Genomic DNA, 13571 nt, shown 5'->3' on the forward strand with positions numbered 1-13571 from the left:
CTTTGCTCTGGCTTCCAGTCAGATACAGAGTTCAATTAAAAGTTTTACATATTGTGTTTTCATCACTAAATGGACTGGGCCCTGAATATATTTCAGAAATGTTTGATGTATATGAGCCTGATATAGGTCTCTAAGATCTGCAGGAGCTGGTCAGTTTGTGGAGCCTGGAGTTAAAACTAAACAGCGTGAAGTGAGTTTCAGCAATTATGCTGCCCACTGCTGGAACCAGCTCCCACTGAAGATCAAATATGCCCGAACTGTAACTGGCTTTAATAATAAGCTTGAAAACTGATCTATTCTCTGCCACCTTCATTTAATCTTTCAACCTCGCACTTAATAAGATATTATCTATTTTACAATTTGTGTTTTATACTGTTTTTTATTATACTTTATTCTCTATTTTTAAGCTTCTTTTATTTCTCTTAAGCACATTGAATGACCTCTGTGTATGATAATGTGCCATACAAATAACCTGAAGACAAATTTTAAAAAGACTCACCAGTGAAAAAGAATATTATAGTAACAGCCTTAAATTTCATGGTTTACTCTGTATAGCCTAATATAATATATATATATATATAGTCATAACATTGTTTTGCATGTCTTCACTTCACTTGTCTCTAATATAAATGTACTCATTATGATTCATGAATTTCCTTGAGGTAATTTCATTAGCTAGGCTATATATTTATTTAGTTTAATTAAACCGCTTTCGTCTGTAGCAAATTCCTGAAAGTGAACATTATATCAGCTTTGATGAAATATATTCAGTTTGTCTTAGGGTATATTTTCAGAAAAGAAAAAAAAGTGGAACTTTTGAAGCCATGATAGTTTATTGCGACTCTGTGTTAAACTTAGTGCTGAATATCACTGTATGTCGGCAGCTGCTCACCTGTGGAGAAACAAACAAAAAACGGACAAACTGAAGAGGTGGGCCCCTCCTTGCTGTGTTTTTTTTTCTGGGCGGATCTTCGCTGCTCCTCTCCACTCCCCTGCTCAGAGTTCACTACTTCAGCAGCCACTATTTCTCCGGCTGTGCACGTGGAGAGAGTACTAAGCTGCAGTAGCACGCGCGCTCAGCTCGCGCTTTATGACTTAACTTTTCGTGCTGTTATGTCTCGAGCCCGATGCCATCAGCAGCGGCACGTTTCTGTCATTTCTCTGAGCCCATCGTGCGGAAGAAGAAACATTTTTGTTTAAGCCAAAAGACCTGCTGAGAATGAGTCCCGCATAACTTCGGGTATTGTTATCTACCCCCTCCTTCTCTCATTCTCCCCCTATCCCGCGCTCTCTCCAAGTTGAGTCATTGTACATAAGTATGGTAGATAAAGGCCCCTTGTTGACTTCTGCCATTATTTTTTACCTGTCCATTGGGGCAGCAATTTTTCAAGTCCTGGAGGAGCCCAATTGGAAGCTGGCTGCAAAGCAGTATAGTGCCAAGAAGGATAAAATACTTGAGGACCATCCCTGTCTGACGCAAGATGATTTGGACAGAATATTAGAGGTATGGACATGTTCTTAAATTTAACATTTTTCCTTTTTGAATTTCTGAAACAAGCTACTCTAAACCACGTTGAGTGCAGCAGGCATATTTGAGTCCACATGAAGATGATTTCAAAGTGAATCACCACCTCCGTGTTGAATACTGGCTGTAGCTTTCTCTAACTTGAAAGGGGTGACACATGAGGGCTTAATGAGCCTCAGCTGGTGTGTTAGCTTTCACCAAACACTAACAAAACTCCTGAGGAATGACAAGTTGTCAGTCCACGGTTCAGCCTTCTGGGTCAACACACCCACACTTAAGTCTTGGCTTACCAGCCTGAAGGCCTGAACTTTAATTTTCCATAAAGGCACCAAACTTCATGAATTGTCATTAAATTCGCTGACTTATCACAATTTTTTTGAGTGTCTATCACAGATATTATCGTTATTTTATCATTATCGCTGCATTGTATCCATAGTTAATGAGGATAATTATTTTATTACCCTGTGCATATATTTTTCTCCTGTAAACTGGGCAGGTTATCAGTCTGGGACAATGATAATGGTAATAGATGTGGAGGGCCAATCTATAAGCTCAGCTGAAGTACACAGTGTTCTATTGCCGGCTTCTTGCCAGAATTGCAGTTTTTTTAACCAGTAGTAAAGCTGGTGCCATTGACCCCTGTGCTTTACTGTGAGCACTGACTGAACACAGTAAGTCAACACTTGTGATTTCACAGGTGTTTGTCCACAAGTGTGGAGCCTTTATGACCTTGGATTTTTTTTTTTTTTTGTCTGAGTGTGACAAGAAGATGTGAGTATAGATCTAATGTGTAAGACTTCATTTGCAGTGGAAAATGCAACATACCAGTAAGGTAAATTTATGTAAAGACACGGATAGAAATATGATTTTCTGCTTGGTTAGTTGGTTGTTTTTTTGCACTTGCAAGTGTTACCAGAAACATGTCTCAACCTGTTTCCCTTTTTGGGCCCACATTAGTATTGGGGGAGATTTACTACTCCCCCCTTGTTCCCCCCCTTCTGCTTCCCTCTGCGTCTCCTTTCTGTGTTGGGAGGGCTGAAAGGGATATGCCCCTGAACCTCCCCCCACTCATGGCACCTCCTTAACAGCCAAAATCCCTGCAATGGCCAACTCTGCTTCAGGAATATTATGGTTGAGAGATTTTGGAACAACAGCTGAAAGACTTCAGATTTTTGCTTGAAACTTTAGAGGTCGCTGAACTGAAACTGAAAGACAACTTAATACCACATTTGGGATTTTAAGGCATGGTCGAAAATATAATATTAAATCATGTTTGACGTCTTAACCCTAACCCCAGTTACAGTTCATTTCTAGACACGCAGTCTACCAGTATCTTTCCTCTGTTGGTGTGTGCCAAGACACCTGCTGCAGCAGCTCTGGAGTCAGTAAATTAAACAGAGAAACGTGCAGTGTGTCACCTCAGCCTCATTTGTTTCAGAAGCCGAGATTCTATTAGGTTTCCATTGTGGAAACTATGCTCAGCTTGTTAACAATTAAAATATATTAGCAGGCTTAACGTGAGACGGCGACACTCCTGTAAAAGTTAGTCTCCTCTGTTTTTATTAACAAGGAGTTTACTATTAACTTTAGGTCTCTTGAAGTGGTCACAGTTTATAGATTGGATTTTATGGCCCATCAATGTTGGCTCTTGAGAAGCGGTAAAAGCGGTGATAAAAGCTTGCAGGGGAGGAGGGGAGGGTGGGTGTGTGTAGATTTGGGGGGGGCATCAGTTCTTGTTGAAACTGTGTTAGATGTGTTGACTCAGCTGGATGATCATTTTAGAGGCTGCAGTGTGTCTGTTATTCAGCCTATTCTCATTTATTTGAATGGGGTGGGCAAAATAATAGGAACACCTGTTGATATAACACAGTTTCTGTTCAACAGCACCACAACTGATCATAACTATGAGAGGATGTAGAGGATTTATTGCAGGATTGTTGGACACTATTAGTGTATAAGCAAAAGTAATTTAATACTAACATTGAAAGTGAGCAGTTTCCTTTATCAGTGTTATAATGTATTATAGAACCTTGAACTTTTACTGAAGGCATGAGTTGTACACACCTCACACTGTGAGTAGATATTCAGGTCAAATTCTCTAAAGAGAACACAACGGCCATGTGTCCTAGTTTTCTGCTGAAGGAGTAGCCCAGAATATTGGTGTAAAGGTTACGTGTAAAGAGTTGAACTGTAACCAGTGATGTATCCTTGGAGTTTCCTTAGTGCAGCTTTTCTTTGCACTTGTTGGCTTGTGGCTTTTCTGAGGAGGGTTATTTTGATTTTACTTGTGTGACTGCAAAAAAGTTTCTCCTGTTAGTCCCACTGGATATGACCTAAAGATCACGTTTGTGTGGTCAAATAAGACGTTTGCAAACATGTATCAACACCCTGCTGTCACATGCTTAAAGTGAAACAAGGCCTCTGGTTAGAATGAAAGCACAAATGAATGAAGCAGCACACTGTGTTTGGGGATAGCTAACTTTGTCATGTGCTTATATTTCTGTGTAGAGGCTTTTACTCTGACATAGCTGGGTCTGTCTTCCTCTTTCAGAAAGTGTTAAAAAAAAAACAATGAAATAATTGACGGTAGCAGTTGAATTTAATGTCATGAGTTTAGGTTTAGGCAATTACCTGGCAAGGCAGCAATGCCTTTATTACCTTGTGTGCCTAATGTGACTTTACTGCAGACCCTGATTGACTGTACAATGTTAGTACAGTTTTAGACTGTCAGCATCCCAATAGCAACCACTGTACACCGTTCAACAATCAATCAATGAACAACAATAATCCCAAAGAAGTTTTAAATTGGATTAAATGTTAATCGACTTGGCAAAGATATTTTAGAATTAATAAAAAATAAACATGGGTGATATTAATGAAGCAAGTTTCACAATTTCATGCAATATCATCAGCAAACATGAAAGCAGCACACAAATCAGTTAATGGTATAATATGCTCTGTTAACCAGATGTAAGATAACAATTCTTTTGCTGTCTAGGGACTTCACAGCTTGGCCCCTTATGTCTTTACCAAATTCCAGAAAAAGCTGCAGCTTTGGAATAAGTCACGCGAACAGTATCCCACACCTTTCCAGATTTTCCATCTCTTGCGAAGTTCCTTTCCCCCCACGCTCTGTGTTGGATTTTTGACTTGGTGCACAGAGTGAAATCTCAGCATTGTTTTCCAGGAGGCATTGTTTGCAAGTCATCCACCTCTGTATCAGAAATCAATACATAATGACATGGAAGAAAGAGCTTGAGTGACTTCATTGTTTGTGTGTCGGTCAATCCTGCCCACCAGCAGCTGTTGCTTGTATGCTGGAAGTGGAAAACTACCTAGGAGCTTGAGCGGTAAGCTGGATCGCCAGCTGTCCTGATAACAGTTGGAGTTTGTCATTGTGGTTTTTTACTCTTGTTCGGTTATCAGTGTGTGGCAGTGGCAAACTGCTAAGCCTGCAGTTTGACAATAGTTTCAGTTCCATAAAAGTAAAGGAATCCTTTACTTGACTGTGGCACAGACTCTGTTTTGGTCATGGGATTAGTTTCGGTTTGGCAGGTTTTTTTTTTTTTCTTGTTGTTGTTGTTGTTGTTGTTGTTTTCAGTATGAATGGAAGTCAATATAATGGATTTCATATCATGCCTTTTCACATCTTTGTGCAATCCTTTTTATTATAGATGTCTAGCTTAAAACTGTTCAGTTGATTTCTGTTTCAACAAAACCGTATCCCAGAATATGTATATTCAGTCAGTTAATTATTATTGTTGTAATTATCTGTTTCAGAAAATATTGCAAACATCCAATTGAAAAATTCCAAATGTCTTCAGAGGTCTTACAGAAATTCAACAGTTTTTGTTTCCATCTTGTTGTGTCTTGTTGTGTATCCTGACACAAAATGAGTCATATTTGAGGCTGCAGCTGTAAGACAATGCATGAAAGCATTGCAAAGCATAGCTAAAACACCTTCGCCTTAACCATTTGTGTGACATTTTCCCTAAAAGTCAGCAGGCCTTCTACAAAATTATTTCGTTATCAATTAATGTGCAGACTTTTGTTTTTTGATTAATGAATAATAGTGAAAAAAATGTCCATTGGAACTCCCAAACTCTTAAGTGACGTCTTCAGATGTAGAATATGAGTCAACCACAAATGGCTGCTGTTGTTTAGTACTAGTAAGAGGTTAACTTTTGTAAAAGCAAGGATATCTTGTTACCATTACTGTTCTACTACTTCAGTAATGAATGTCAGTATGAGGTTCATCATAAATAAAGCTCTTTTTTTCATGTCTGTGGTTTCATCTTATTTAGCACACTTTCAGATATTTTCCATCTTTGTTCCATTTGTCAGACACTGGTTACGCCACTTTGCACAATTCAGTTTTATAACTGAAAAATTTATTTACCACGACTGGTCTTTATTTTATGTTTTTCCTTTTTATTTATATTCTGTAACTAACTTGGACATTAACAGAAGAAAAACGCATCTGATGAAAATGGTTTATTTCCTAAGGTCATGTTAGTTTTTTCCAGTGCTAGTGGCTCTTCTTTAACACTTTACTTCATATAGCCTTTTTAATGAATTGTCAGCAGAAGTATGTCCGTGTTGGCAGCTGTGGTTTGACATCTAGTCGTCCAGAGGTCAGACTTGTGAAGAAGCCAGTGTAACAACTTCCTCCTAAGCTGCTTTGGGCTCACTGTGACACAAAAGTGTCTTATCCTGCTCCCCCAGTGTTTGTGCTTTTTGCCTTGTTCTCAGGATCATTTGTGCCCTGAGGCGACCATTAGTTGACCAGTCAGTGACCCTTTTATATTTAAAGACCTTGTGCATTGCCAAGCCTGTTAGGTCAGTTACTGCTTTGTGGCTGGTTAATACCTCTTCTTCCTGGTAGGTGAAAGTCAAGATAGTTCAACTGTAGCAACACTTTAAAGATTTGCATTAACCTTTATCGTCAGCCTTCGTTTTAAAGGTCATCTTCGTTTGTCTACCACTGACATACATTTGAGGGGATGGCGTTGGCTCCCATGATTTTAGCTTGCACTCTGCTCTTATTCCTGTGAATCAGCAGTTTGCATGTCTCAGACTTCAGCACTTTTTATCAGGCAGACAGACTGAACATGTGCAAATCACCCTCATTAGGCGGGGGTAAGGTGCAGAGCTGAACACACACACACACACACACACACACACACACACACACACATATATATACATACACATACACCGCAGACATGCCACACACATAACACTCACTTTTTCTGTTTCACACATAGCAAACAAACCTCAAACACCTTTCTAAATTGCGTGTGGGTGGGGGGTGCTGTCTATTAGAATTTTCAAATATGTGGTTTCATTTCATAAAAGTGGTGCAGCTGTGTTATCGTAAATGCCTTGACGCTTAACCACACCTAATCCTACAGGGCAAAAGAAAAAATGTACCATTTTGGTGGCTAGATGTAAGAGGTGAACACATGCTCTGTTCTTTAGAAGTGTCTCGCTTTTGATTTGATACAGTCTGCTGTGGTGCATCTCTGTGTTTCCACTATTTGTGCATCAAGGATTTTTATGCCAAAAAATACATTGCACAGTTTACTCGGCACAGATATGTATTTCCTATGTATACGAGATGTAGTGAACTCTACACAGTTGGAGGGTAAATGGAGGCTGTTTATATCTATGGGACTGCAGTGTTAATTGGCTCATCAGGTCAGCAAGTGATATGCAGCTGCTGCGTATCAAAGGTTCCTGTAATCAGTTTAAGCCAAACAAGATTTTATCCTGAGCATGGCCAATAACTAGTTTACCCCATGCATATAAATGTATGCAGTCGTTACAGATGCTGTGAGCCATCAGGAGGACTCACTCCAGTGAGGTTTTTCCTCTTTAATTTCTAGTCATAGATTGAACACAAACTCGGTGGTTACTGCTGTCATCCTAAAGCCCAACGGAAGAGCTGTGTTGTTTCAGCAGACAAAAGAACGGCCTCCACTTGTGCCGGTAATTACACTGCAGAGCTGTCACAGACCTGTTATTATTAAACAACGAAGCATCTTCTAGTACTTTAGGGCTTATGCGAATTTTGCCAACCCCTGCACATTTCCCCTCCTGCCAGCACATTTGGAGAAAGAAGAACTTTTGTGTGTGTGTGTGTGTGTGTGTGGGGGGGGGGGGGGCAGTGGGAATGCATTGTCCCGGCACACATGGCCGAGTGTTTGTGGATACCCAAGAGGGGCAGTTCAAGTTACTGTTGTGGCTGTTGGAGCACACATTTGGTTGGGAATGATTTTCTGTCTCCTTTTTGGATTTCAACACTAAAACCTCCTCACAAGAGTGAGCTGACGTATGTCATGCTAAAAGTAGTTAGACCTTTTTCTTTGTATTGTACATATTCAGTGCAACTGTGTATCTTGGAAAAAGAAAAACAAACATAAGAGAGCAGGCACTGAATAAGCACCTGGTGCGTTTTAATCCACATATCATGTGATTACGAAATGACTGTTTAGGGATGTAGCACTTGCCTTCCTGTTTCCTTACCAAAGTAAGCAGTGGTTGGAACTACTGAGCCCTCGGGTTAGAGGCGACTCTCCTGGGTGCCTGAGTGTCGTTTCAGCTCATCAGTACTACTCAAGATACCATCAACGTATCGCAGGAAGGATGTGGTGGAAGAAATGGAGCTTGCACACAACAAACTTCCTGTCTTCCTTTTAGCTTAGCCAGGCTGGACTCTTCTATAACAGCCAATTGATAAAAGTCAAAAGTTCTTTATTAATTCCTCTTTTAAATTGAATTCCCTCTTTGTCTCAGTTGCGGTCTTTTTATTTTTTGGTGGTTTCAGGTGGTGTCTGATGCTGCAGGCCAAGGGGTCACCATAACTGGCAGTAAGACCTTCAACAACTGGAACTGGCCAAATGCTGTTATCTTTGCAGCCACGGTTATCACTACTATCGGTAAGTGCTTTTGGAGTTCTGTTGGGAAAAGAAACTTTTTTTTTTCCACTTGTTTTTGTCAAACTTTTTTCCAAAATGTTCAAGGGAAAATGAGATTTAGTAATGCTGCTGTAGTCAGCAAAAACATGCTCTGGGCTGACACGCAGCCTTAACACTGTCTTACAGTGACAGTCGAATGTTTTGCTTTTTACTTTGTGTAAATCAAACGTACGGGACATTACAGATGATTTGGATTAAGAAAAATCCATATTACTGGCGTGGGTTTTTATGCATGAACGTGTTGTTTCATCTGCAACAAAATAACCTTAACCTTTTTTTTTTTTTTTTTTTTTAAAGGATATGGTAACATTGCCCCCAAAACGTCAGCAGGCCGTGTGTTTTGCATCTTCTATGGGCTGTTTGGTGTGCCGTTGTGTCTCACCTGGATCAGTGAGCTTGGAAAGTTCTTCGGTGGCAGAGCCAAGCACCTGGGCCAGTATCTAACCAAGAAAGGCTTTTCACTGGTAATCTGATATGGGCTTTTTTTTTTCATCCATTTTTGGCAAACATTCATTTTCATCTCTCTGTGGTAATGCAAATTCTTCACCTGAACTAAGTGTTCCTTTTTTCTCTTTTTTTCATTTCCAGAGAAAGGCTCAGTTCACCTGCACAGCTATTTTTCTCCTCTGGGGTGTGCTGATCCATTTAGTACTCCCACCTTTTGTGTTTATGTCCCAGGAGGGTTGGACATACATCGAAGGCTTGTACTTCTCATTTGTCACCTTAACCACAATTGGCTTTGGGGACTTGGTAGCAGGTGAGATGAGAATGGCAATTCTTGAATCATTGAAGCTGTACACAGATAACCATTCTTTTGATTGAGCAAATGAGATGATACCGTGCCCTTTCTTTGCCCTGCAGGTGTTGAACCAAACAAAGAATACCCGACTCTGTACCGTTACTTTGTGGAGGTGTGGATTTATCTGGGGTTGGCCTGGCTTTCTTTGTTCTTCAACTGGAAAGTGCGGATGGTGATAGAAGCTCACAAGGCCTTGAAGAAACGCCGCAAGCTGCGCAAGCTATCTCTGGATGAGCTCCGGCACTACAAAGAGTCTCACAAGGCTGCCCTCCGTCTGCCACCCACTCCCAATGATGTCAACATCTTCAGCTTCCTGTCCAAGAAGCAGGAAGGCTACAATGACTTGATAAAGCAGATTGGCACCAAAAAAGATGACAGGACCAGTGGAAGCGCTGGCGGCAACATCAATAAATCCAAAGACATTGGTCGTTCAAAGAGCTGCAATGATGCTCCCATGTTTAATACGCACACCATCCTCAGCCTGGACCGCTCGCCACGCCAGAAGAGACGCTACAGTTTCAGTGACCGCGTCACTGTTGCTTTTTCAAAGTCCAAGAACTACCTCCTGGGATCAGACAATGGTTTGCTGCTGACAGAAGATCACATAGAGGGCGACCTAAACCAGGACCAAATGTATGAGAACCAACTTGACAAGGACGTGGACCTCGAGAGCCGAGGAGTGGGAGACTGTGGACCAGGTGGTCGCAGGACATGGGACTCTAAAGAGTACCATCCCCTAACCTTCCAAAATGCAAACATTACTTTTATTGACGAGGAAAACTTTCTCAGCAACAACTTGGAGGAAGATGACGACGATGATGATGATGATGATGATTCTAAAGCAAAACTATCTATTACCACATGTGATGAAAACATTGAACCAAACTCCAAGGAGGAGCCGAGCTCTGAATCTGAAGGCTCCGTGTTCACGAGTGACGGTTCAGAGCACAGCCACTCGTATGAGAAACTGGTAGAGGAATATGCAAAGGAAGAAAACACAGAATCTTGAGATACTAGAGTCTGTAACTGTGTTAAGTCAATACATCTTCCTGGTCACCTGTTGTTGACTTGATTGGCATTGAAGTATATGTATTCTAATGTGAACTATTTGAAAGGATATCAGATGTCCCGCTGCACTTTCGGAGTCTGATAATGAGACTGCAAAGATCAAATGTAAAATCGGCGTCTTCTTGATAATACACATCATGTTGACTGATTTCAAAAGTTCTTGAACGCTGTCCAGAATCTTAATGACTTTGGACCACAGAGCATAACTTGTAACCCCATGAGTATCAAACATCTGCTCTACTTCTGTCTTTTACACGGTTTCAGAAACTATTGTATTGTCCAAACCAAGAACTATTTTCCATGGTTGCATGGAAATGTAATTGATTTTTCCCATAGTTTCTTCTATGCATATTCACCATATTGGTGTTTTAATAGTATTTATTAAAATGAAGGACGTAGTAGCTTTTTATTTAAAAAAACAAAAACTACATGGGTTTATATGTCTCTCATTGCACAATTCCACCAAATGAGGACAGATCAAAGTCCACTCCATTGCAGATTGTCTTTTTAAAACCTGAGCCAAACATTTGTCCTTGAAGAAAAATGTTGTTAAAGAAAGGGTTATGGGCCAATTCTAACTCTTTCTTTTTTTTTCTTTGATATTTCATTTCTTTGTTTTGTGAAGTTGTTGATAACTTGTGTCTGAGATTGCTGTTTATTATGACTGACAGAGTTGTGACTGCACAACAAGGTCATCAGTGATGCATAGGCAACATCTGAGTCCTGGAACCAACAGAGTGAACTTACAAAGGAAAATCATCATTTCTTTTTTTTTTTTTTTTTTTAGCAGAGAAACATTTATGACAAAATCTGAAAATCCAGCCAGAGACAGTTTAAACAGATTTTTTTTTTTTTGGCAGCTGTAAAAAGTCAGCCTTGCCAATGATCTTCCCACTGTGACACAGCAGACGCCTCTCAGAGTGCACTGAAACTGGTTTTGTCAACACATACTTTTGCAGTTGTGTTTTGCTGATGACAGCATGACAAATGTCAAATCTGTGGCTTCTGGGCCCTCTACCATGGCAGCGCATAATGGGACTGAAACCTTCACAGCAGCAATATTCTCACTCTGTGTTTCTTTAGCACCCTTTCATTTCATTGTATTTGCCATGTAAATGTTGGCTGAAGGCCCATCAGTAGCCACAAACACAGCTCTGCTCAGGACACGGCCTTGCTACTTGTGTTTGCCTACCCCTTGGTGGGGGGGCTCACGCTGGAATGAATGACTGAAGTGCCGCCTATGACAGGCAACCAAGGTTAATCTGTAACAGATCAATAATCTCTTGACGTGAGTTTTCGTCATGAGACAAAGTCAGCAGTATTGGTGCGCTCCATTATTGTACAGTATTTCCATTTCATTTCATGTGAATCCAACTGGACTCGAGGGACCAAAATATAATGTCCATTGTTTTGCAGTCTTTTGTAATAACCATTAGCTGTCCTGCTAACCCACTGCCTTTTGCACATGTTAACTTGCACACAAAAACTTTAACCAGTGTTACTTTGAATGGTAAAATGGCAGCGATGCAGAGTCACACAGGGATACCTTGTATTTCAAACCAGTCATTCATGCCAGATTCAGTTAAACTGAACAAAGTACTTGTAGTTTTTTGTGAATAAGTGGGCCTGACCATCCTAACTCTGCCTTACTGCTTGAATGCTGTTAAGTGAAACTGTCTTAAATCCACTGTAGTACAATGTGACATCTATTGAATGTACTTTTCAGTGACTCAAAAGGTGTACTCTTACACACTGGGTGTTTCCTCCTTTGTATTTCCCGACAGGGCCGTACTTTTGTGTATTCTGTTCCTCTTTCTCTCACTTTCCACTGGTTGTCCTGGACTGTCTCAGTGCAGCATTGTTATGCAGCCATGGTACTTGTCAGGACTGAATTTCAAGCATGTCTCTAGATAATTAACTAAAAACACGTTAGGCTGGTTTAACCCATTGTCCTTATTTTTTTTCTTTTTGTTGCTCCACTGTGTAAAAACTCCAGTATAGTTTTGTTGTGTTGTGCAGTTGTCTGTTTTTTTTTTATCATTAAATTATTCATGTTTGTATATAAATTCCAAACAAAACTGTATATTTCATGTAAAATAAACATTTATTAAAACCAGATTTTTTTTGTGATCATTTACTGGTACTCCATACTAGCAGTAATATCAGCTGGTCTGTCCACCACAATAATCCCGTTACAAACATCTCAAAAAATTCATTGATTCTCTGACATTTCCTCTAGCATCATCATGTCAGAAATTCAATTTGTCTAAATCTATTCCATGAACAAATGCTTGTGACATTACCATCAGCCATTTTCCAAGGTTTGTCTAAAAAAAAAAAACAAACCCTGAATTATCATGATCATGGTGAAGAATCAAACCAGCTAACATCTGCGTCTTAGCATTGTGTGTCATTGTCTGCATAGGGATGTTAGCATTTAGCTCAAAACACCAATGGGTCTGTGTCTGAGGTCTTCAATTAGGTTTTTCGAATGCTTTCATATGCGTTGTCCCACTGCGTCCCACAGCTGATGAAATTCTACAACAACGGCTACTGGATCATATTCTGTGGTAATTCCTTGCTTTCCTTTGTCAGATGCAGTTCTCCTATGTCCTATCATGTCCACAAAGTGAATGTTTCATAGGCTGAGATACCAGAATAACCATTTACCTGGGAAAAAAAAAGACAGTTCAGTCCTTTTAAAAAAAAAAAAAAAAAAAAAAAAAAAAAAGTGTTTTTTTTCCCAAATACTCTAATTAGATGAGTTTTTTTTTTTTTGTAAAATTTGGGTTTATTGTTTAGTATTAAATATGTATTCTTGGATGTTGTTGCACACTCAGTCAAGCTCTTCTGTACTGAATTAAACTTAATGAATAGAATAACATCTAAACTCTAAATTTAACTGAGATTGCAAGTGTACCATAATAAATACACCTGCTGTTTTCCTGTAGATAAACTGTAGTCCTCTTTCAATGTCAACAAGTTCATGTGTAAAATTTGCATGGTGTATTAACTTGTTATCACAGTGACACCTGGCATTGCTCATTATGCGCACACACTTCAAGGTCATGCCGTCAGGCGAGTGAACCACACTGCAAAAGGAGCAGAAAGCCGGCATGCAAGCAGAGCCATAATAACAACACTGAAGACTGAACCAGGAGAAGTGTCCTGTACATGCACAGGGTGAATTCCTGCACAT

General features: G+C 40.0%; 1 protein-coding gene across 1 annotated transcript; it reads left to right on the plus strand.

The window, feature by feature from the left end:
- Nucleotides 1-958: 958 nt before the first annotated feature.
- Nucleotides 959-12490, plus strand: kcnk5a (potassium channel, subfamily K, member 5a). Its single transcript, XM_056394362.1, has 5 exons — nt 959-1504; nt 8355-8466; nt 8803-8969; nt 9094-9262; nt 9367-12490. Exons 1-5 carry the CDS (start codon nt 1319-1321, stop codon nt 10311-10313), a joined length of 1581 nt encoding a protein of 526 aa, XP_056250337.1. The 5' UTR covers nt 959-1318; the 3' UTR covers nt 10314-12490.
- The last annotated feature ends 1081 nt before the right edge of the window (nt 12491-13571 follow it).

This window comes from Seriola aureovittata, chromosome 13 (assembly GCF_021018895.1).
Source record: "Seriola aureovittata isolate HTS-2021-v1 ecotype China chromosome 13, ASM2101889v1, whole genome shotgun sequence".
Lineage (NCBI taxonomy): Eukaryota > Metazoa > Chordata > Actinopteri > Carangiformes > Carangidae > Seriola > Seriola aureovittata.

What these genes read in the sequence shown, in the direction of transcription:
- kcnk5a (XM_056394362.1), top strand. Translation starts at nt 1,319, where the DNA reads ATGGTAGATAAAGGCCCCTTGTTGACTTCTGCCATTATTTTTTACCTG. An exon ending in CACGGTTATCACTACTATCG is followed by an intron (nt 8,467 to 8,802) that starts GTAAGTGCTTTT and finishes TTTTTTTTAAAG; the next exon opens with GATATGGTAACATTGCCCCC. An exon ending in CTTTGGGGACTTGGTAGCAG is followed by an intron (nt 9,263 to 9,366) that starts GTGAGATGAGAA and finishes TTTGCCCTGCAG; the next exon opens with GTGTTGAACCAAACAAAGAA.